Here is a 23,689-nt window from a genome sequence, read left to right as displayed (position 1 = left end):
CCCAACTCAGATAGCCAGAATTCACAAAGTCAAGTTTCCTTTTTTCTGACTTGCAACACCATAAGCAAAGTATTTAAAGAACAGATTCTACCCTCATCTGTGTGTGCAACTCTAAATCAAGAGCTCTGGAAGACACCTGGACCTCAGTAATTTGGAAAAAAAAACAAAACAAAAAAATTAAGACCTCAGAAAATGGAAGCTCACCCTTAGAGTATCCAAATTGAAGACATACATAGTTGCGAAGCATATACTTTTACTCTCAGCCTCACACTTACACATTATGCCAAAATCAGTTATGGTATGTGCTTCTATAGTAGGTAGTCAGCGGTTCGCCAGTATTTTCTGAAAAATCTAACTTGTCAAGCATCACCATCACACTTAAAAGATTAATACACTTCCTATGAAAAGGAACAGATACACCCCAAAACTCAAAAGGTTTTGGCTACAGAGTCAGATATGTTACTGCCACTGGAAAAGGTACACTGGCTCTCTCCTTTGGCCAGCATCCACTTTTCTTTCCCTTTGGTACAGTTACTACTGCACAGGCACCACTGGCAGCACAAGTGAGACAGCAGCAACACATAATCAAGGGAACAGCAAGACAGATCCTCTTAAGAACAAGAGCCATAGATAACATTTAAACTGCTTATTTAATTGAATCCTCAGAAATGCCCTAGTCCCACAGACATTTTAAACAAGTGTAACTCAGAGCCCACCACTACAGTTAAATAGTCCTGTCACTCTTCCCATATTTTGTGCTGAGAAAAGGAATTACAAGCTCATGAAACAAACTGTACTGAAGAATTTCTGTGGGTCAAAACTAACTTAAGAGGCGGAACAAATTGCTACATATCAGTTTGGTACACCAAACATTTGTGTTTATATATCTACTGACCCAAAAGAGAAGGCAATATGACAACAGCAAGCAACCAGGACTTCATGCTGACAATGCTGTCACAATGGAAGTTTAAGAACTTCCTCTAACTCCCTCTTCCTCAGGAACCTGTGTTCTAGAGGAATGTACAAAGCACGACTAGCATTTGATTTGCTACCACAGAATGAATTTTAAGGAACCATGAATACAAAACCGATTTAAAGTGTCTTGGTCAGTTCTTTGCACCTTAAAGCGTGTCACAGTGTATTATTCTGTTACAGTTACAGATTTAACAATACAATTCTGTACTATTCTTTAATAGTATCCTCAGTGCTTTAACAAGCTCTTCCAAACCTTAGTCAAACCAAAATCAAGGAAAAGATGTTAACAGAAGTCTTTTTTGCCCCTAAAACCATTGCACAAATGTGGTTACTGGAAAAACACAGCTAGAAAATCCTGAAAGTCTTCATTTAATTATGAAGTCTCTGTCCAACTATGCAGCAACTCCTATTGGCATATGGGTCTCAAGTTGCATTAAAAATAAAACTTTTAATTTCAGAGAGAAAACTTACTTCTTTCTCAGGATACAGGAGGTCAAAAAGCTTCATAACTGGGAGGAAATCTGCCAGTGCATTCTTCTGAATGCTGCCAGAGATGAACTGGAGTAGCACCCACATCAGATGGTCTCTTCCTTTAATGAGACCACGGCCTGCCAACTGTCAAAAACACTCAGTAACAGACAAATATTGCATGCAGAAGAAAAATCGCTGCAAAGATTCCTATGAAAGTAGAAGGGCAGACTAAAAGAGTTCCAGTCAAGACTACTGGGAATTGTGTAACAGGGCTTAGGCAGAAATGCATGTTGTATTTTCAGAAAGATGGCAAACAGGTACATTAGTTGAAACAGAGAAACAGACTCCAGGAGGGCCACAACAATTACTGGTAAGATTTAAAATGTGTTTACCTCTTGAGGATCACCATTTTGAAAAAGTACCAACTCTTAAATATCGGACTTAAATTGTCACCTTGTAGCCCAGTACAGTATTGTCATTGCTAGCAGGCGGCCAGGTTCTATACTAGCTCTATAAAGAAAGTCTCAATCAGAACAACTTGGGCTTGCTTCATCTGGGCCCACCTGGGTTTATTTTTTTGTAGTTAACCTCTTTATCTGTAACAATTCTCTATTAACCAGTACTCTAATCTTATCTATCTTGCTTTAGGTTTAGATCATATTTATGCAACTGTGTTGTATAGCATCTATTGGTTCAATAGTTCCTTAACAGTAATTAAAGGAATGCAACCCTGGTAAAACTAATTTCAGGGATAACTAAACAAGCAGAGAATTAGAATGCCTCACAAGTGAAACGTAACATATATAGTAAATTCTGATGTAACATGGAACTGTGGACAAATGAAGATGGAACAATGTGTAGTCCATGTTAGAAATTGTATCTAAATAGCTACAAGCTGATCCTATAGTGAAGAGAAAGAACACCCCTTTCCTACCATCGATGCCATACTTTCAGTGAAGGGCTTAGGATGTTCCTGACTTACTGTAGCCCCTCCTCGCCTTTCTTATGGAGGACTGGCACCACCACCCTTAGAAGTCAAAAACACTGAACACCAGAGAAAAGGGTAAATGCTAGGAAGTGTATAGTTTTAATGGAATTATTAGGAAGTAATAATAACTTTGGACTGTGACTTCCAGTATGACTGTAATTGGACACATGATCTTTGAGTAAACTGATTAGAGAAACAAGTTCTTGCATCCATTTACATGTTTCATTAGCTCAAAAACTGAACAGGGCATTTGGTCTGTTTGAAGCTTGGCTGTAAACCGAATGCAACAGCACAGTACCCTGATCTTCTGAATTATGCCAGTTTATCTCCTTATTCTAGTCACTAGCACATTTTGAATCAAAATGTAATGTAACATCCTGTAACTGAATATACTAGAAACAGACCTAGCTCACCAGCAATGCAACTTGAGAATTTGACTTATTTCTACAAAGCACAACAATCAAAAATTTAATTCTTACGTATAAGGTACTTATCGCAGGTGTAAGTGCCTTTTTTAAAAACGTCTTTTGTTTTGTTTTTAAAATCTCTCTTACCACCTGGGAGTGATACAAACAATTTACCTTTTGATGGAGTGACAGGACCATATGAGGAAAACTTGCAAACTGAAAGAGCACAAAGAAAATGAGCTGGCTGGAGAGATGCTGCCACAGAAGCTGACTGGTTCCACCATCATCAAACTTCTCTTCAGTCTCAGACCGTTCCATGGCATACACCACAAGATCCACCAGCTGGTCCTCCAGCACAGGGCAGCGCTGCTTGTGCTGTAAGGCAGAGATCAGATACAGTATTCCAAAAGCCTTGCCACTAACTTCAGAATTTCTACAGTTGCAGTTACAGTACAGTATTTTGACAGAAGGCTGGGAAGCATGAAATGAAGTCTGAACTTAAGTTAAGGATAAGCCAGTGTATTAAAGCTGCACTATGTTACAGGTCACAATGATTTTTACATTTTATCACACACTACATAATTCTCTATTCAGTTCCAAAACACAGATCGTCAACGCGCAAATAAAATCTGAGGATTTTGCTTTTGTTTTTTTAATAAATTCAAGCAGAATGTTATTTCTCTGATCTTACATTCATGGAAAACAAAGTCCATTCTTTTAATGCACTGGTGGGGGTTCTTTCATTTGTTTTGGGGTTTATTTGTTGGGTTTTTTTCCCCCTTCCTTCTTTTCTCCTTTAAGTCAATTTCAAAAGTAGGGATCACCATACAGAAGATATATCAATTACACCACCAAACCCAGAGGCAACATCCCAATACATGATAGAGGTGTTCAATGACTATTCTCTTTTTCACTCTCATTTTGGGCTCCCCTACAACCAGCAGCAGAATCAAGATTTGGTTAATACCCCTACAGTTAGGTGCTGTCCTCCTGACACAGTGCCACCTGGTACAAGATCACAGACTTCAAAATTAATCTGATAGAAGTGGTATGTTCTACAGCCTGTGAATAGAACAAAAATTACATATCATAGTGACGAGCTCTTCAGAGGTTAGATTTAGACTGCCACAATCTCCACAGAGAGATATGGAAACACAGGAATCATTTAAAATACACGCCTTCCATGATGACTTTTAATAACGGTCAAGTAAGGAATGCATTCTATATTCAGATACGTAAGTTAGTACAGATGTATGTAAAGCAGGCCTGCTACCAGTGATTTGAAACTCAGATTATAAATCTTTAATTTAAGACCATGAAGTACGTCATATATCACAAGTTCTTTAGTGTGAGGTTGGTGTATTTTATTTTGGTTTGGTTTGGTTTTTTACACCTGATGCCTGTAACATAATGCAACCTTAAAGAAAACATTATTACTTTAATGATACAAAAGAAAAGGAACTGAGCTGCTCAAACACTAATCATGGAAATGCAGTATCCCTTTCTAGAGGCAAAAAGTTGCATGTAAAAAGGTTTAAAAAGATTGCCCAAATGCTCATATAACATTTTAGGGATGCCTTAGATGAGTTCTTTGACTTACTAGCCAGGCAGCCTAAAAAAATCCTTTTAATTAATAAAGAAAGAAATAATAGAAGAAAGAGATGCTGAAAGGAGATGCTTGTTCTACCTTCATCGATGGTAGTCTTTTGCTATGAAAAAAAAGAGATTCTCTTCAATTAAAAATAAAACGCAAGAATGGGAAGAGTTGACAAAATATAGTGAACAGCATCCCCTGTTGCATGCTGTTTGCCAGCTCAAAACTGCAGAAAGCTACAATTCCAGCTGTGCTTTCTTGACACATGCTTAACACAAACCTCTAACTAAACCAGAATGCATTGATTACATTACAGTCTCACCTTCTCTTCCAGTACACAACGCCATTATCACAGATCAACCACATTACAGGCTTACAGAGAGCAGTATTAACAACACCAGTTGAGAATACTTTGGGTTTTTTGTGGTTCGTTTTTTTCCCCCTCCCAAAGCAATTAATTATGAAGCAGAGCAGGGTGCAACAGACAACACTACAGACTAGTTTATAATCCAGCATGCAAAACTACCACGTACAGGGCTTGAAATTTAGGTTTGCTAAGCAATGGGTTAATGTCCAAAAGCCTAATCATGTTAGGCTATATTAATTTAGAATAAAGTTATTCAAAGAATACAACAGGAAAATATTACTGTTAAAAAGAAAGCCAGAATTTCCAGTAGGAATTTTCACTATTCTGAGTAATTCTAAGATTGAAAAATGTTTAGGAGCCAGGAAATGAAAAAAAAAATATTCATCTTTAATTCTGAAAATCAGCCTTTTATTGCTATAAAAACAATTTTCAAAAGGAAATATAGCAGTACTTCACATTCCATCTTCATTAATTTAACTTTCTGGCATTTTTTTTTTCTGTATTTTCAGTGAATATACATTTTTGCATAAATTTTGTAGCTATAGTTTTGGAGCAGAATACTGTGCTGCATAAGAATTTGCAGGATTGGGGCCTTGTTTTATTAACTGCTCATAACTGAAAGAACATCTCAGCGTATACCGAGATTAATAAAAATTAGGTGAGAGCTGATTCCCCTCACAAACAAGCAGGAGCTCATGTTTTGGTATTTTTTAAACAAAACAAAAACAAACAACAAAAAAAACCCAAACACTGTTTTGGATTATATATTAAAACATATAGCATTCAAAACTACTACTCTTTTTTTCCTAAAGAGAACATTATTCAAATTTTTGTAATTTGATTATATAAATACATATTCTCCATTTTGCCCTGAAAATAATATTTAAACATCTGACAAATACATAATCTCACTGAAAACATTTTTAATCCATACAGTAATAAAGGGGCATGGGGTAGGGAAGGGGAACTGCTACCATGAAAACTTGAAACTAAAATTTTTTGAGACCAGCCCTCTGATGGACTAGTGGTACTTTTTTAAGTGGATCAACGCTTCAATTGGGTTTGGAGTGGGGTTTTTTTGGTTGGTTGAGGTATTTTGGGGGAAGTATTTAACACGTTAAAAGTGTTCCCTGAAAGAAAAGTATCTTAAGAAGTCAGTAAGGCTAGCTGCAAGCTATTATAGTTTTTGAATATTTTAAGTAAAGAACATTTAGCTCAAAAATATTTAATCAATATCTAACTTAAGAAATGGATTCATAAGACCAAACTGCAGAGCCCAAGATCCCTGCAAGAATAAACAGTCTCAAAAAGTCCAATTCAAAATGTGTAAGTTAAATGCTTGAAGTAGTTAATACAAGACAGAACTATACCTGCTCCCTCACTTCCATTTTCCAAAACTGTATGCTACCAAGACACAAAACATTAAAGCTTGCTGTTTATATTATGCCTGATTCTATTCCTACCAAATTCAGTGGGCACTCTCAAGCTTTCTTCACTAAAAAAAAAAAAGATACGGAGTAAGTTTCAACAAGGAGATTGCACTCAAGTGTTCTCAACACACACTCTTACTATCAGAAGTATATAAAAAATAACCACAGCCCTTTAATTAAAGTGCATTGTTGCGTTAACACTAGTAATACTGGATGTTAAGTTTCCAGCATCAACTTAAGATATTTTAAAAATCAAAGGGAAAGTCAGTTTTTGAATATTGCACTATGTCATTCCTCTCACTTAATGATTCTGCTTACACCACACATGGACAGACATGAAATAACGTCTTCCCCAAGGAAACTATCCTGGTTTGTAACTAGGAGGGAATACAACTACACATCCACCTGAACAGAGTATGGCATAAATAATTTCCTACTCAAACTGCAGATCACCACTGCTGGTTTAAAAGGTGATCAGCCAAATATTGTATTAATCATTTTTTTCTTTAAATACTATCGCTGCTAATTAAAAGGTTTTATACCTTATAGAAACCAGACAACTGAAAATTACCTCCTCTTTCAAATATTTCCCAACCCAAAGAAATCAAAGTTTAACAAAGTTTTTCATCATTTAGAGGACTGCAATACAATCCTGACTGCAATTATGCAAGCAAAAATGGCATTTTATCTTCATGTAAGTCTGTACATACAGCAAAGGTAAAGATATAAACCAAAATGTTCAAAGGGACTTTGTGTCCTTAAGACATTACTAAAGCTCAATTTTAAGAACCAACTGTAGGATTCCTAAATTGAATCGTACTTTGGCATCGGTGCATTAAGACACTTTGAAGTGTTTATCACTTTCCAAAAAAACCAGACTGTCACATATCTTAACAAATTATTTAAAAGATAATTAAGTATTGGGACTATCACCCCAGATCTAACAGCAGAATATAAATTGACACAGAATCCTTTAGGTTGGAAAAGACCCTTAAGATAAGAGTCCAACCATAAACTGTAATAACATACACGATAGAATACAATTTAAATCTCTGCTTCCCACAGACCAGTTCAAAAAGGTATACAAGAGAAGGTACTGTCCCACACAGAAGTTAACAGCAGCAAAAAATAAAAATCCCCAGACTCCAACAGAAGAAACGTTTTCAAGTCCATATTACTACATTTGGACTTATAGCTATAAGTTTGATGAAGGTGTAAGAAAACTCCATCCCACAACAAAATCCCACAGTAAAACTTAGAAACCTAAAGGAACATAGGTATCTATAAACTTATCAAAGTTTACTCTCTTCATTTTTCTCTCTGCAAAGTTCACAGGACAGCTGGATTTGTACTCTTTTTTTTATTTTTTTTTATTTACACAACTCATGAGATGGCTTAAGTGAAGAGTTTTCTAACAGATCTGTTTAGTTAAGATTGAAGCAGAAGATTTCATTGTTCATCTTCAAGAATATTTGAGAACTAGGACAAATTTGGCCGAACCATACCTAGTTTGTGATGCCAAAAGATTCAAATGAAGGCTCCAATCCTGCAACTGGATCTGTATAAATAGTTGACAGGGCATACAAGCAGCTTCACATAAATCATTAATGATCATAAATATATAATGATCATTGCTTTGAGGTGTTTCTGTATTTATTTTGAAAGAAACCTGGCACTATTTGCATTTCTAAGTGTCTTCTATTATACTGACAATTCATTTCTGCAGGTTAGTTCAGTTCTAATAATAAAAATACAGAATAATCAGCCATTTTACTGAAAGCATCGATATAGTTACACAACTTGTGAAAAGCATGCTACTACTTTTTGTCAGGTGGCTACAATAACAAATTAATTTATAGCATGAAGTTAATTTGTACCTAAAAGTGAGTAAAATTTTAATGTTTTACACAGATTTAAACAGAGTATATTAATGTTTAAATGGAACATTAACTTCCTGTTCTATACCACTACACCACCCTACTCTGTATTTATATTTTTAACTAACAAATTTTCAACAGCCCAAACATCTTTATGCTGGTGTAACTGTAGTAACACAGCTATAGTTCATGTTCTGTCAGCATTTCCTTTATAAGCTACATTCTTCAAGTTTGTTCCTTGGCCATAAAAATTCATGCCAGGTTGAAACTTTGTGTAGGAATTGCTATACTAGTAAACAAATTTTAAGAAGTATAGTTTAATTTATTTCATTATTTCGTTTAGATTTTCTTGTTACTTTTAGAGAACAGTAGAGTTAAAAACCAGCATTTTTAATATCAATGTTTTTTGACCTGAAGGCACAGACCATACATATGTAGTTAGAAGACTAAAATGGGTTCAATATATTTTTTTCTAGATCTTGTATAATTTACCAGCTACAAGATGCATAGATACAAGATGCAGTAGTTAATTAACTGAATGTAGACACAGAAATAGACACAGAATACAAATACTACTCATTTCAACACTAACCCTAGCAGCTCGTTTCCAAGGTTTAACATTCCAGCTGCTTTAAGTCTCAAATACAAAAGACTGTCATATACAACACGGAGTACTGTTTGCCAAGATGTAGGAATCTGCGCATTCAAAAACATTGTCCCAATCCAGAAAGAGCACTGGTGTATTTCACTTACAATGGGAAATATACACAAGGTTTCAGGATCATGTAAATTTTATAGTCAAGTTACAAATCTGAAAAAAGTTTCTTGAATGGAAACACTGACACAACCTTCACTATAGTATTGCAAACAGCAACGCTATTTTATAAATCTTGAACATGTTTTTTTTAAAGTAGGTGTGGAATTGATTATTGTAACAAGGGATCAACTGTAAATATAATACACATAATTCAAATTTCAAGTGGAAATCCACTTGGTTGATTTGCTCAGGTGTTTATTAATTTGTTTACACAAGTAGTCAAATTTTAAGGTACTACTTTTCACATGGTATTCTGCACTACATTTCTTTCACCTAGCCTGGAGAATATTAGAATTGCCTGTTGGGAAGTTTGTTTACAGAGGCTTCCTGCTGATAAGAAAATTCCACTAGTAAAGTTTTTTGGATTTTTTATGTAAACATGTATTTGCAGCTTAATTTTACAATCACGTGCAGTGGATGTTTTTCCACCTGCATAAGGAAAGAAATTTTGAACTAAGAATCTCTCCTGATCTGAAAATTCCAGCAGATAAGGTAAAAGTTCTTATGACTGGTAAGGTAAATGGCAGCAGTCCATTCTAACAAAAATTTTAGGACCAAAGGACCACTGACTGTCAGCTTTATACTACATCTCTCATATCTCTAGAGATTTGTAGTAAGAATTTGTCCTTGACTAATGGTCCTGCCAATTTCAAGCCCTGACTGTACATGTATTCTCTAACTAGAATCAGTGGCTACAAAGCGGCCAGCGTATCGTTAGTCACAATACAACAGTAAGGTTGTGAACATACCTGAGCAATGTTCAAGGTCTAGAGCATTGGAGGATGGGCAGGACAAGACAGGACAGAACAAAAATAAAGGAAGAAAAAAAGAAAAGACAAAACAGTGACTATGAGGCCAGCCTCAAGGTTCCCCAAGTCAGACTAAGCCCTCCCATTCTAAGGTATAAAAAGAAAAAACAAACAAACAAAACACCAAAACCCAGCTTCTCACTGTTTTAATACTACAACATGCCAATATAACAGAGTACAACAATGCTTTAAAAACTGATGAACAATAACCATTTTTATTGTTTGAGCTAGCAGTCTCCTACTGTCTGTCAAAGGTGTACTTGAGGCTGGCCTTATAGGAAAAAAAAGCAATGCCAAAAAAAAATCATATTTTAAATCTCCACTTTTCAATTTAACATTCGTAAAGCAATATACAAATGATAGGAACAACAGTGTCCAATTAGCCTAATGTGATCTCATAAAAAAATAAAATAACATAAAAAAAAAAATCACTCTCTGGACCTAAACTGTTTTGCTTAGTTAGCTATAGCAAAGAAAAGAGAAAAAGAATAGTGCAGATTCTGTGCAGAATTAAATCATGTGTTACAGCATAGTACAGTACCTGCTTATTCAGACCTAGCATATTGCAGACCATATCCCTTGAATACGGTTGTTCCAGCACATATCGCAACAAAGCAGTCTGTGGCTCAAACAGATCCTTGAAAAAAAAAAAGCAATCACACACAAACATATATTGCCTCTAGATTACGTTTAATATTGAGTTTACGTTTAACTGAGTTAAACAATGCAAGAATGAATGTTTAATTTATGCTGATAGGTATTATCTGGCAGATCTTTTTGGTCTCTGATACCCAAAAGTATGGAGGAAATAATCACAGCTCTTAAGAAGTGACAGATTTTATGGAGACCAAGCAGAAGAACATTCTTCATCCAATAAAAGAACGGCACATGTTTTGAAACAGACTTGAAATACTAGAAGACCGTCGAGAACTCAAAGGAAGCCAGGAAAGACAACTGGGAAGCACATGACCAAGAAGCATAAAAATCATGAGTAGCATGAAGACAGCAGATACGGAACAACTGCTCACTGTATCTTCCAATAGCTGAATAAGTTTAAAGAAAAATGCTATCTGAAGCTAGGTTCAAAACAAACAGAAGGAGCCGATTCCTTATGCAACATAAAAGTTGAAATGCGGAACCCCTTGTCAAAGGGATGTGGAGGATGCTAAAAGCTTACACGGGCCGAAGAGGAGACTGAACAAATATTTGGAAGAGGAAGGTTTAGTAAATATACAGAAAGCAAATCTGCTGCAGGGAACACCCAAAATGATAATGGCTATACAGTGTGAACACTATATATGTCATTAGATATACTATCTATATTCTTCCTTAGATACCTAGCATACCAGAATATGTGATGCTGGACAACGTGGACTTTTGTCCTGATCCTTTACAATTTTAAAATTCTTTTGGTACAGCACTATTTCACATTCAAAGTTTTGAGTTTAAATAAGATAACTTAAATATTTAAGTTTGAATTGTGAAATTCATTTCCTATAGAATAACAAAGTTCACAGAAAAGAAGAAATTACCTTCCCATTCTCTTACATCTTCCCATTGCTAAACTAATTTTCCAGTCAACTCTTCGCTCTCACTTGCTCTTTCACATGCACACACCCGCAAAGCACATTAAAAATCTCATGTTCTTCTGCATTCTGGGCACGGGTTATACCACACACTACTTCAAAGGTCCTTTGCATATAGCTTGCAATCACTGAAGTATTTAATACAGTGAAAACTTCTATGGCTTCAATGTCAGCCTAGCTGGAACAACTAGATATTAACAGTTTAAATTATTTTTTTCCCTCTAATGACATAAAAGTTTTGTATTTATTGAATATAACATGCTTAAGAAACTTAATAAGGCATACCTTATCATATGGTAAGAGACCTTTCAAAGGAAAGCGAAGGGTTGTAGGATCCAGCTTCCATGAGTTGCACATGGCACCTGAGTTATTTACCACAGGAAGAAGACTACAGCGACCTACATGCAATGAAACATAAATCCTAAAACAGTGAAACTGGCCTATTATTTAATCATTCTGATACAAAAACTAGCCTCAGTCACTTTTATGCTCTCCTTAAATTTCCAGTTTAAAGCTTTTTACCATAGGAATGCTTCAGGCTGACTTTATTTTCCTAATTTTCAACTAATGAAATATCTAAGGAGTAAAATCCCCATTTATTTAGATTGGGTATCCAAAACCAAAAGTATTTGCAAATATTCACCTAACAGTGCCTTTTTAGGTTACCAAAAGACTGTTCCATTGCCGTCGCTTGACCTAGGGATTTAATTTTGCTTCACTGACCCTTCCTGCAATGAAAATGGTATTACTAACCTAAGTATATAATCAACTCTTTTGATTTTCCTTCATCCACCACGGAAGATAAACTGTGGGCAGGAAACAGTTCAGCAAACTAGTCAAATACAAGTGTCTGTACCCCAGTTAGTCAGTGGAGATCTAGTCAATTCAGTCAATGTAGGCCAATGTGATTCAGCTGATCACACATGACAAGTTTTTTGCAGGGTAAACTTAGGACTTGTTGGTCAGTGTAGATTAGGCACCTGGGATTTATTTCAGCTGCTTAAACCTAAACATTTGATATGAGCCCTTAGCACACCTGCATACCAGCATCTAAATTTAGGTGCATACAGGTCATTTACACACCCAAGACGTGTAAAAATTTGTGCATGATCCCTGTGACTCATACGCATTAGAGCTATGCCACCCTTTCAATAGAAGAATAACCACTGCTTCCGAAAGACAAAATTCTTTGGAGTTCTACAGATGAATTTACACTCTTAACGTCTGCACTGAAGAAGCTCAGTTGCAATAATCCTTGCTCAGACCTAAGAAATACTGCAGCTGTTTAATCTCAAAGAAAACAGAAGACATTTTTGAAGAAAAATGCAATGGGCATCATATTAGAACAGTCAAATTTGATTCTTCAGTTTTCTAGCAATAAATAAAGGAGTATTCCTTTCACAGAAAAGGAGAACCAGTACTCTCTAGAGCTAGGAAATGTTCACACAGAAGCCTGCGACAACAGGGATAAGACTGAGCAGCTACAAAAGCTCCAATGGAAACTGAAGTCAGAAAACACTCTGTGACTAACACACTAGTGGATCCGTATTAACTCAAAATCCTTGAGCAAAGAAAACCTACAATTTCCTTAATGTCTACTGTAGTTAGAAACTACACGGCCATGTAACAAGCAGTACACTTCTACTACCAACTTGTAGTAAAAAATTATTTTGATCTCATCACAATGAATTAATCTCTTCAAAGCAAAAAAAAAAAATAAGAGAAGCAAGTCTGAGAACAAGCCGACACGAGTAAAGATACTACGTGAAACATAAACTCTGAATCATTTTGCTTAGGCAAATATATGCCCCAAAGGGTATAAGAACCAAAATAGTCCAAATAATTTATTTTGAAGAAATTAATGAAGTCATTCGCTTACCACAAATGGAATTTATTCTTGCTGTAGGTCTGAAGGTATCCACAAAATCCGATACTAAATTACCTAGTAACTGGGTGAGGAGAGAGGAAAAAATAAGTTAAAGGTTTAAGTTCCAGATACTGATAAAGACTATTTAAGACTTAAAAATAGTTTATACATTTTAATAAAACATACAGGAATCTACTACAATAACTAGCTTCCTACACATTTCAATATGCTGGAAAAAATCATCCAGAACCTAAAACCACAAAAGGAAAAATGTGACTTTGTAAAGAAGGGACAGGAAGCACTCTTAGTTTGCACCTGAGTAAAAGTTTATATAATAACTGTTTCTCCCATACATACTGTATTATTTCAGTGCACACCATTTAGTAACAGATGATTTAAGAAAAACTTTAGAATTTCTGTTCACAACAAATCTCTGTTTGTGTCTGAATAACAATTCCACAAAAACAAAGGACCCAGATTAGCACACTCTGGATGGCTCAAAAAGCCGGTAACAGTCTTCCCATTAATTCCAGGGAGTCGAAATTTTATCCTTTTGCCAACACCTAGTTATTTCAACAGAATACAAAACTAATAACTGTATCAACATTACATTCTTTCTGGAAACAATGACCATTTTCATTGCACCAGAGCCCCAAGTATTTTTGTAACTGAATTTAACAAAAAGAAAACACTGGTCAGCTATTTAAAGTGACAGAGAAAGCACAAACTTATAGGTCAGCATGACCTGCATTTCCAAATATATTCAACAAAACCAACTGAGTGCTTCAAGAGTTTCAAACATCAGGCCATAAGTCAAAACTATGTCATCAATTTCATGCAAGAACACAGGGAGCTACTGCTGCAATCACATCAAGTCTGTATCTTAATTTACATGCCTAAACACAACGCTTACTGTTACATAGGAGAACTAAAATCTTCATTTAAACTTTGTTTTTAAAAAATGAAAGTAATTTTGTTTTGTGTGGAACAAAACTCAGATTACATGATCTGATTTCATTACCCAATGGGGAAGTTTTCCTTCAGGGTACAGTTTTCTGATTTCTGTTACTGCAAAGTAGGCAGGTAACAAACATGCATTTCTTTCCAAAATGTAGGCTACCACCTATAAATAAAAAAATACATCAGTGTAAAAGACTTTGGATAAAGTAAACAAAGGTGTAGCCTGTCTACCAGTCTGTAGCAGCCCATGAAAGAGAGTTAAAATACTCTTTCTTAAGTTGTATTCTGATAATACTACATTAGTTTCAAACCTGTTTTCCATTGTACAGGTGTAAGTTATATTGTTTAAGCCTAAGTAAAACTATGCCTTATGTCTGCCTACAAAGTATTGAAAACAATTACTATTTTTAGTCTCTAAGGACAAAAATAAAGAAATTAATCTTGATACTATATCTCATACATCTTAACTTAGGTCAGTCAAACACTGGGCCTGACTCTCCTGTTAGAGATTTTAGTGCTGATCTACAATATCCCCAAAAATCTCCGTTTACTGTATAAAATAGAACTACAGAAAAGAATTAAAGAGCACAAACAGTAAGTCTTTGCATTGAACTGTACCGACTCTGAAAGACAGCCATCCCAGCTACCAGAAATTCACCAATAACAAAAGAATGAGGCCTATCTTCCTCTGCAGGGATAATATTCAAAGTTCAGATAGTTACCTCTCTTGCTGCTAAAAGTTGCTGTACAACAGCTGAGCTCACAGTGTTTGGAATTGTTAAGATTTTCTCTAGGATCACTTTCAACAGATCACGCACACCCTAAAAGAAAGCACTCAAAATTAATGTTCCCAGATCCTCTTTATTTCTGGCAGAAACGTTACACAAGAAATAGTCAGACAATATTTTGACAGACAAATTAGTTGTTTGTTGCTTAGTGTCAGAAGACAGGCTTCCACTGAGAATGTAAATGCTAATGACTTTAAACTCCTTACAGAACTTCTCCATTTTAGGATACCACAGATGAGAAAGTAACTGTCAAAATTTTGATGTGCATCCAGAGACACCCAACCTACAATCCAGCCTACTTGTGCTGACCAACGTACAATGCTGTAGTTTACGTTTTTCGCTCTAACATGCTCACCAATGCTGGTGAGATGATTCTCTGCAAGACATACACGCTTTCATACTCTTTCTGTTAAGAGCTGTAGCCTGCCAAAGACTGGGCTTTCAGGACCTTTTTCCTATGTAGCAAGAGGGGTCAGAGCAGATGACAGAACTTCAGCCTTAATGCTTCATAGTAGTACTTTCCCATGTGTGCTACTTCTGCAACTGCGTTAGGGTTACTTAGCTTGTAACTGAAATGAGGGATGAAAGACGACTGTGTAATACAGAAAAGAGTAGGAAGAATTACATTGTTCATACAGAATTACCCATCAAGGTAAAGCTCAACTATGAAAAAGCATTAAAAGTGGTCTCAGCGAATTATTTTTCTTTCATAATCAAAGCAGACTTTGAAACACTGACTGTGTCTGACAAAATCATAAAAACAAAGCCAGAAAATACCATGTCTTAGCACAAAGAAAGGAATGGGTGGAAGATACCTTGTAGTCTACACCACCAATAATCTTCCGGACCAATTTAAATGTTAGTGCCCACAACTGTGTCCTTTCCCACTCAAGCGTATCAGAGTTTATCAGAGATTCACAAACCATCCTAGCAAAAGGAGACAACGCAAGAATGAATGGTAGATAATAAACACATATTATGCAGCAATAATTTTACAATGCCTTCGCAAAATACCATCCAATATTACAATTTGTATGCATCCCATCGATTCACTCTGACGCAGCTTACCTGGGTGGCAAAAGTCCAGTTTCTACTGCCATAGCTAAACAGTCATAAAGAAAAGAGATTCTTTTAGGACTATGCTGGCTATGAATGAATCTTACAATCCACTGGACACACTGTTCATGGGATTCCTGAAAAAGCAGTAGAGGGAAGAATACAGGTAGTGAAACAAACTGCATAATTTGTACAGTATCCTACCATGAAGAAATGAAACAAATACAAGAACAAGATTATAATGACAGAAGTTGTCCAGCTGTCCCACATACAGTTATTTCTACAAGTCTTTTGGTCTGATTTTTAACAAGTCCAGCCATCCAGTACTGGTAACACCTCCTAGTGAAACATCGATTTCTATAGTCAACTTTGGTTTTCACATATAAGTTAGCACAGAATAGAACAAAATAGAACTTTTCTACATTATCCTTTCCTTTTCACAGTTACAATCAAATTCAATGAAAACCAAGATGACCAGGTCTCCAATTACAGAACAGTGCCTAGAGATACCTAACTTTTAGAAGGTAATTTTTGAACATAAACAATGATTTTTTTCCCCCTACCTACTCAGTTCTACCAGAAATCTTGAAACAACTACTTTTTTTTGTTTATTTCTTTACTATTATACTTCCATTTGCTTATATTTATTTGCACTGTACACCAACCTCTGATGAACAATTATATAATTTTGTAAATGTCAAAACCAATCCTTTTTCTTGCAAAGTCTTCCTATATTCTTTATTGCAGCACATCTGAAACTAGATTCTGAATGACTGGACACAGACCTCAGCTTGAGTGTTTGTCTACTGGACAAGGTATCGCTATATTAAAAGAAGTACCTAAAGTACACATAAGCAACAAATTAAATGCTAACCTGGGAAAGACTGCTCCAGAACTGTCTAAAAGCACCCAGGCAGCTGATCAGTTTGGTTCTCTCATCTTCAGGAGTGTCCATAAACATACTAATGTAAAAAGAACATTAGTTATTAGCAGTACCTAATGAAAAAGCACAAGCGGAAAAATTCATTTATACAGAAATTCTTGCACAAATAAACCAGTATTAAACTCACCCAGGAAAAGCTTCTTCAATTACTTCTGTTTTCTGTAAGACAAAAACCCCAAGTGAGCTAATGTAAAAAGGTTTTCTTTGAGTATCACACCACTAGGATGAAGCGCAACAGAATAAGTTGCACTTTTACAGGACTGTATCAGAGAAAGATGTATTTCTTCTGCTATGCTAGACTCTTTCAAAGCTGAGGTTGCTTTGTTTTCATATAAACAATATACCTTGTGCATCCAGATTAAGGCTCTTTGTTTTGTGGTTTGTTTCTTTTTCTTCTAAACACCAAGAGATAAATTTACTTTGTAAAATTGGATAAACTGTTAGATTCTTTTATTGCAGCTCTTTTTTCATACTTTGAAAAAAATTAATGTTTTTGAATATCATTGTTTTTATTCTAGTTATGTTCCATGACACTCACATAAATCAATCACATACTTTCTTATCTGAGTTAGAAGCATTGCTTTTTAAATTCCATTGAGTGATTAGACAGTCTTGTACTAGGTGAAAGATTATATATGAATATCCAATTTCCCCCTTATAAAACATTCCTTTTTTAAAACTGCAATTTGGTCAAAGGCTTCTACATCATTATTCTAATACATCAGCAAACAGGTTCTGGAAAATACTACCCTACATCTTTTTCTACCTTCTGTAAGTATTTTGTATTATACTCAGATGTGATCTATAACTTACCACTATGTATTTTCATTTTTATATTGTAGATAACATCTACAATATTGTAGATAATAATATATATTATAACAATTGACCACTATGTATTTTCATTTTTATATTGTAGAAATATCAGCATGTTAACAAAATAATCTTTCTGGTATCCTTTTCAATCATACATCCTAGAACTGCCTGTCACTGCTATGCACAGCTTTCTCACGAAGCAAAAGAGAAATCGTCAACTGTTCGTCAAAAGTTAGCTGCTGTCCACCAAGTTGGTAACAGCAGCAGTGAAACTAAGTACTCACTATTTCCTCAATTCTGGCTTCAAAAATTCCATGAAATTTTGTAAGGATTTGTTTTATATTTTTTTTTTTTTGGGGGGGGTGTTACATAAAAAATCTAGGCAAATAACATTGCTTAAATACAGGCAATGTGACAGCACACTCAAATCACAATGTTAAACACGTGAAAACATAATCCAAATGACAGTGCCAAAACAAGAAACCAATCTGGTATGGGCAATTAATATACTACAAGCAACTTAACACCATTCAAAGAAAAGTACATCATGCATTTTTTAATACAAACATAAAACAGAAAGAAAAAAACAACCTTCCCTCTACTGAAATTCATCATATGGACATCTTTTTCAATTACACTTCTCTACAAGACCTACATATTCTTTACAGTTCAGGTAATTTGATTGGCCTCTTCTATCTGAAGTGTCAGTCAGGACTTTATCAGCTACTGTCACCCCACTGTTTCTGACCATGAAGTGCTCAAATCTACCAATAAGTTCACTCATTTGTGCTCTATAAAACAATGATCTAATTACCCAATGACTCAGGTTCACAAGGGGAAAGTCCTGCTTAACTAATCTGATATCCTATGATAAGGTCACCTGCCTCGAGGATAAAGGGAAAACAGTGGATATAGTTTTTCTGGATTTTAGTAAGGCTTTTGATACTGTCCCTCACAGCACCTTTCTAGACAAGCTGTCCAGCCATGGGATGACCACTGTGTGCACAACTGCCTGAAGGGCAAAGCTCAAAGAATTGTAGTGAATGGGGCTGCATCTGGCTGGCAACCAGTCACCAGTGGTGTTCCTCTGGGCTCAATTCTAGGGCCAGTCCTGTTCAACATCTTTATTGATGATCTGGATGAAGAGGTTGAATGAACCATTAGCAAGTTTGCTGACGATACTAAACTGGGAGGTGCTGTTGACTTTCTCAAAGGACAAGATGCCTTGCAGAGGGATCTAGACAGACTGAAGCACTAAGCAATCATCAGTGGCATGAAATTTAGTAAGAACAAGTGCTGGATCCTGCTCCTAGGACAGAGTAATGACAGGTAAAAGTACAAAGCAGGAGAGGAACAGAGTAGCTGGAGAGCAGCCCTGCAGAAAGCGAACTGGGGATGCTGGTCAACAGCAGGCTCAGTGTGAGTCAGCAGTGTGCCCTGGCACCCAAGAGGACAAACCACATCCTGGGGTGCATCAAATACAGTATAACCAGCAGATCAAGAGAAGTGATTATCCTGCTGCATTCAGCATTGGTGCAGCCTCTCACCGAGTACTGTGTGCAGTTCTGGGCCCCACCATTTAAGATGGATGTGAAGGTCCCTGAGTGAAGCCAGAGGAAGGCAACAAAGTTGTTGACAGGGCTGGAAGGAATGTACTGTGAGGTGCAGATGAGGTCTCTGGGTTTGTCTAGTTTAGAAAGAAGGAGGCTGAAGGGCGATCTCATTGCTCTTTGCTGCTTCCCAAGGAAGGGAAGTGGAGAGGGCGATGCTGATCTCTTCTCCCTGGCATCCAGTGACAGGACACATGGGAACAGTTCAAAGCTGCGACAGGGGAGGTTTAGACTGGACATTAGGAAGCATTTCTTTACTAAGAGAGTGGTCAAACACTGGAGAAGGCTTCCTAGAGGTGGTCGATGCCCTCATCAGTGTTTGGACTTAATAACAGGCTTTAATTTTTGGTCAGCCCTGAACTGGTCAGGCAGTTGGACTGATGATTGTTGTAGGTCCATTCCAACTGAAGTACTCTAATAACCTACTGAACTATGCTTCATTTTGCAGATAGCATGGTATGGGTGTATTTCCATGACCTGCTCATTATGCTGCCTCCTCAAGACATTCATCTTCTCATAGCCTCCCTCGAAGCACCTCCTTAAACTGCTTATTCTACAGAATAAGCCAGCACACTATAATTTGGCTTTGGGTAAGCAATCTGCCTCGCACTGTTTTACTCCCAGTTCTACTCTGCGTCAGCTTCTTCATAGAAACTGAGCCGAGCGAGGATTTCGGCTCTGACAAACCACCTCCCCCACGCATCCCCCGGGCACACGTCGCGACGGGCCCGCCGACGGTACAGCACGGGAGGGCGCCAGGCCCCGGCCTGTCCACACCGCTCCCCCTCGTCCCCGCGGCGGCGCTCCGGGGACAGACTCACCACCACCTCCTCGAAGATGCTCTGTAACTGCGTCTCCATAGGCACCATGGGGATCGCCATAATGCCAGGCCAGGCCGCGCCGCGCCCCGCCACCGAGCGCCGGCCCCCGCCGGGCCCTTTGTCAGGCGGAGACGGCGGCGCGACGCTCCCTCCCCCGCCGGAAGCTCCGTCCCCGGTGCCGCTCCCCGGGAAGCGGCTGCTCAGCCCGGCCGTTCCGGCGGCGGAAGCGTTCCGGGCGGCAACGCCCGCCCCTGCCCGCCCGGCGCGGGGCTCGGCCGCTCCGCCTGCGCCTGGCCGCCCCTAGGCGCTGCCGGCGGCGGGGCGAAGAGGGAGCTGAATCCGAAGGGGAAAAGCGGCAGCCCTGTTAAATTTGGGAGGGATTATTTACGTGTTTAGGCTTCTTTGGGTTTTGAATAATCTATTCTTAGAATAATTTGAAAAAATAAATGTTCTAGTTCTTACAGTAAGGATCCCTTACTTATTATGGGACTATAGTTTGCTGTAATTACTATAGAGTCAGTATTATTCCCATAAAAAGTCATAAAGGTGGAGTAAACTGAAAAGGCATTTGTCTGAAAACATCTGAGGGTACTTCACACATGTGCAGTTGTTTTTAAGTGATAAGTAAATGTAAAATGTAAACTCAAAAGAGTTTTACAATTTTGTGGCTCTTGTGATGCTGGCACTGTAGTTTCTGAGCTGGCTGTGGCTGTTTGGCCATGAACCGAAGTTCAGTGAGTGCTGGCAACTAGGTACAAACTTAGGTGTACAGCAGAAAAACAAAGCTGATCATCCCAAATTCTAGTTGATAGATGAAAGCCTCCGAGCATCAGGAAATTAACATTTCCAGTCTTGGAGACGAGTGGAAAATGACTGGGTGTATCCACAGGGGAAAAGCTCAGGTGAAATTGGATAGAGATTATTTGTTGTAAACAAACAGCTTTTGTGTAAACAAGCCTAGAAGAATACATAACAAACAATGAGAAATGTTATCAATAAATTTAAAAAGTACTCCAGGAAATTGTGGTATGTGGAGTGCCAGCACCTGCACAGGCAGTGGGGGTACATGCTGTAGCCAACAGGCAGCCCTATACATTGCCAAAGTCAGTGTATTCTTGTCAGTAACGGGAAATACCTGGTTGGGAAACAAATAATGGCTACCTATATCTTATTTACATACATATACATGTCTGAATGATCATTGGAAACAGAGAGGATATAGCTGGAGGTCTGTTTGTACATGCTTGTGTTGCTCTTAGAATTGGGTTGCCATCAGTCTTAGTGCAAAGCTATTTATTGTGTAAGAAATGTTCATTATACTCCTCCCTGTGTGCTTATTTAAAGTGTGTTGCAGTATGATCGAACATGCCCTTGGATGTCCCGTCAACGTGTAGTGTCAGTATTTGCCCACCCTGGGTGGACCACCTCATATTTTATCAAAATGGCAATGCTCAGGATAGGTATCTACTCTAATTCTATGCCAAGCTCCTAATCCATTCCCATAGTGACCCATAATGGGACTGGAAAATGAGCCTGAAAGAGGTTGTTTTAGTCATCATTATGTTTTATCCTTATTTTCAGGTCCAGTCTACTATTCTTTCTTTTTCCTGCCTTACTGCTCTGTCACACTCACAGGCTAAGAGCCATTCCTAACTGTGCCTTGGGCTCCAGATCTTGATCCAGCCTCAGTACGTACCAAACCACAATCTGTCCACAACTCCATGCCTAATACAACTTTATATTGTTTTTATGTCATTAACCAACATTAATTCAAAACTGTACTTACCATGCCAGGCCAAATATAACTGGTTACCTTTATTAGACAGAGTTGGTCTAACCGTAACTTGAGTCCTGGTTGACAGCTTGGCCCAAATACTATGCCCAGTTTTGAGTTTTAAAACTGGACCATGTGATAGCCTTGAACTCCCTAAGACGTCACAACAGTGATTTATCTCCTAAATTAACCCCTCATCTACCCAAAGTGAACAACCTATGATCATACCTTGGGCAGTGAATCTGGTCACTGGTGTGGAGCTGAGGGCCAGGGGTGCCAGAGCAGGCCAGGCCTAAGTCATGGTCACCCTGCTTTCCCTAAGGGAACCAAGTGTCCAAGAGGAGGAACAATACAGATCTTACACACAAGGACTGAACCCAGGTGTCTCTGCCAAGGCACGAAGCCGTGTCAGACTCCGTGTATTAAGTAACACAAAATCGCAAGACAAACAAGGAAGAAAAGCAGCATTTGCATGAGAAAGAAATGAAAATTTATTCCAGAAAATTTCTAGATGAAGAAATACCTCTTCATCTAGAGACAGAAAAGGAAATTCATTTTTCAAAATAACTGTAAACATCATTTACTCTGAAAAAAAACCTTCATCAAAATGACCATTTGTTTAGGGATGATAAACATTTCTGAGAAAAATGGTTAAGCTTTGGGATTTTTTTCCCTAAATGAGTGCCATTCATTTTAGAAGATAGATGGTAAATGAGTATAAAGGTGTCTTTTAACAGGTGATATGTAAGGCCTGTCTAGTTCTTGTTGGCCTTAGAGGACTTTCAGCTGCTATAATACATTGCTATGCAGAAATGTTCTCTCCCAGTTTTCCCAAGGTGCTTGTTAACATCTATGTCAGAGATGTCTGTCTTGCCCATGTTCTTCAAAAATGTCTTTCCATTTCTGGAAGTTCCAGGTTAACCGAGGACTGCAATTTGAGTATAGGGGAATGGCTTTGTCTGTACCTTAGCCCTGCATTTGTACAGTGTCAGACTGTATGCAAAGTGATCACTTATATTTACAATTCAGTAACTGAGAACAGAAAGGATAAATTGTAATTATTTCCTTCTTCCCTGTTGTTTTCTTTACCCTTAAGGACTGATCATATGGATTGCTTTTTTTTTTTTTTTTTTTTTTTTTTTTTTTTAAATGTGAACTGTCTTTTGGTAGGGATGAAACGAAGTATTTTAAACATGTTAAATCTTTAAACAGATCTTTAAACAGAAAGGTCTGGGTTCTTGGTCAGTGTTCATGAAGTTTAATATTTTTATTTCATCAGTGAGAAATTTCACAGGAATTCATCATGTGGGCAGTAATGTTTGTGAAATTATAGCAATGATTAGGTAAAATTATCAAAATCAAATATATGAGTTCACATGCTGTTCCACTTGCTAAATGATTTTTTTTAATATCCATGAGAGCAGAAATTCATCCTGGGTGCCTACACTGATGATTCACTCTCTCAAAGGTCATATTTGCTATTTCTAGAAATTTATGTATTTGTTTTGGCTTAGATGGAGTTAACTGTCTTCATAGTAGCTTGTATGGTGATATATTTTGGATTTGTTCTGAAAACAGCATTGATAACTTCCACCCCACCCCACGAAGAGCAGAGCTTACACAGCCTCAAGGCTTTCTCTGAGAATAAGCTGGGAGTGCACAAAAGGTTGAGAGGACACAGCTGACCCAAACTGACCAAAGAGATGTCCCACACCATATGACATTGTCCACAC

At 37.4% G+C, this 23,689-nt stretch overlaps 1 protein-coding gene across 3 annotated transcripts in view; it reads right to left on the bottom strand.

The window, feature by feature from the left end:
* The window catches only part of MED23 (mediator complex subunit 23), a 40,461-nt gene extending 20,074 nt beyond the window's left edge, over window positions 1–20,387 (bottom strand). Inside the window, exons 1-13 of one of the 3 annotated variants that reach the window (XM_080390377.1) lie at window positions 20,183–20,387; window positions 17,063–17,094; window positions 16,867–16,954; window positions 16,005–16,129; window positions 15,752–15,863; window positions 14,871–14,969; window positions 14,210–14,311; window positions 13,201–13,270; window positions 11,607–11,719; window positions 10,277–10,372; window positions 9,676–9,693; window positions 3,016–3,216; window positions 1,447–1,590 (exon numbers count right to left, since the gene is read on the bottom strand). In XM_080390377.1, the coding sequence (XP_080246503.1) occupies window positions 1,447–1,590; window positions 3,016–3,216; window positions 9,676–9,693; window positions 10,277–10,372; window positions 11,607–11,719; window positions 13,201–13,270; window positions 14,210–14,311; window positions 14,871–14,969; window positions 15,752–15,863; window positions 16,005–16,129; window positions 16,867–16,954; window positions 17,063–17,094; window positions 20,183–20,242 (1,260 nt within the window). In that variant the 5' untranslated portion in view covers window positions 20,243–20,387. The remainder of the gene's footprint in view (window positions 1–1,446; window positions 1,591–3,015; window positions 3,217–9,675; window positions 9,694–10,276; window positions 10,373–11,606; window positions 11,720–13,200; window positions 13,271–14,209; window positions 14,312–14,870; window positions 14,970–15,751; window positions 15,864–16,004; window positions 16,130–16,866; window positions 16,955–17,062; window positions 17,095–20,182) is intronic. The other 2 variants (XM_080390378.1, XM_080390379.1) reach the window with 2 other exon arrangements.
* Between the last annotated feature and the right edge of the window lie 3,302 nt (window positions 20,388–23,689).

This window comes from Falco punctatus (genome assembly GCF_963210335.1).
Source record: "Falco punctatus genome assembly, chromosome: 5".
Lineage (NCBI taxonomy): Eukaryota > Metazoa > Chordata > Aves > Falconiformes > Falconidae > Falco > Falco punctatus.
The sequence above is the reverse complement of the archived record's forward strand: the minus strand, read 5'-3'. Positions and strand labels throughout refer to the sequence as shown.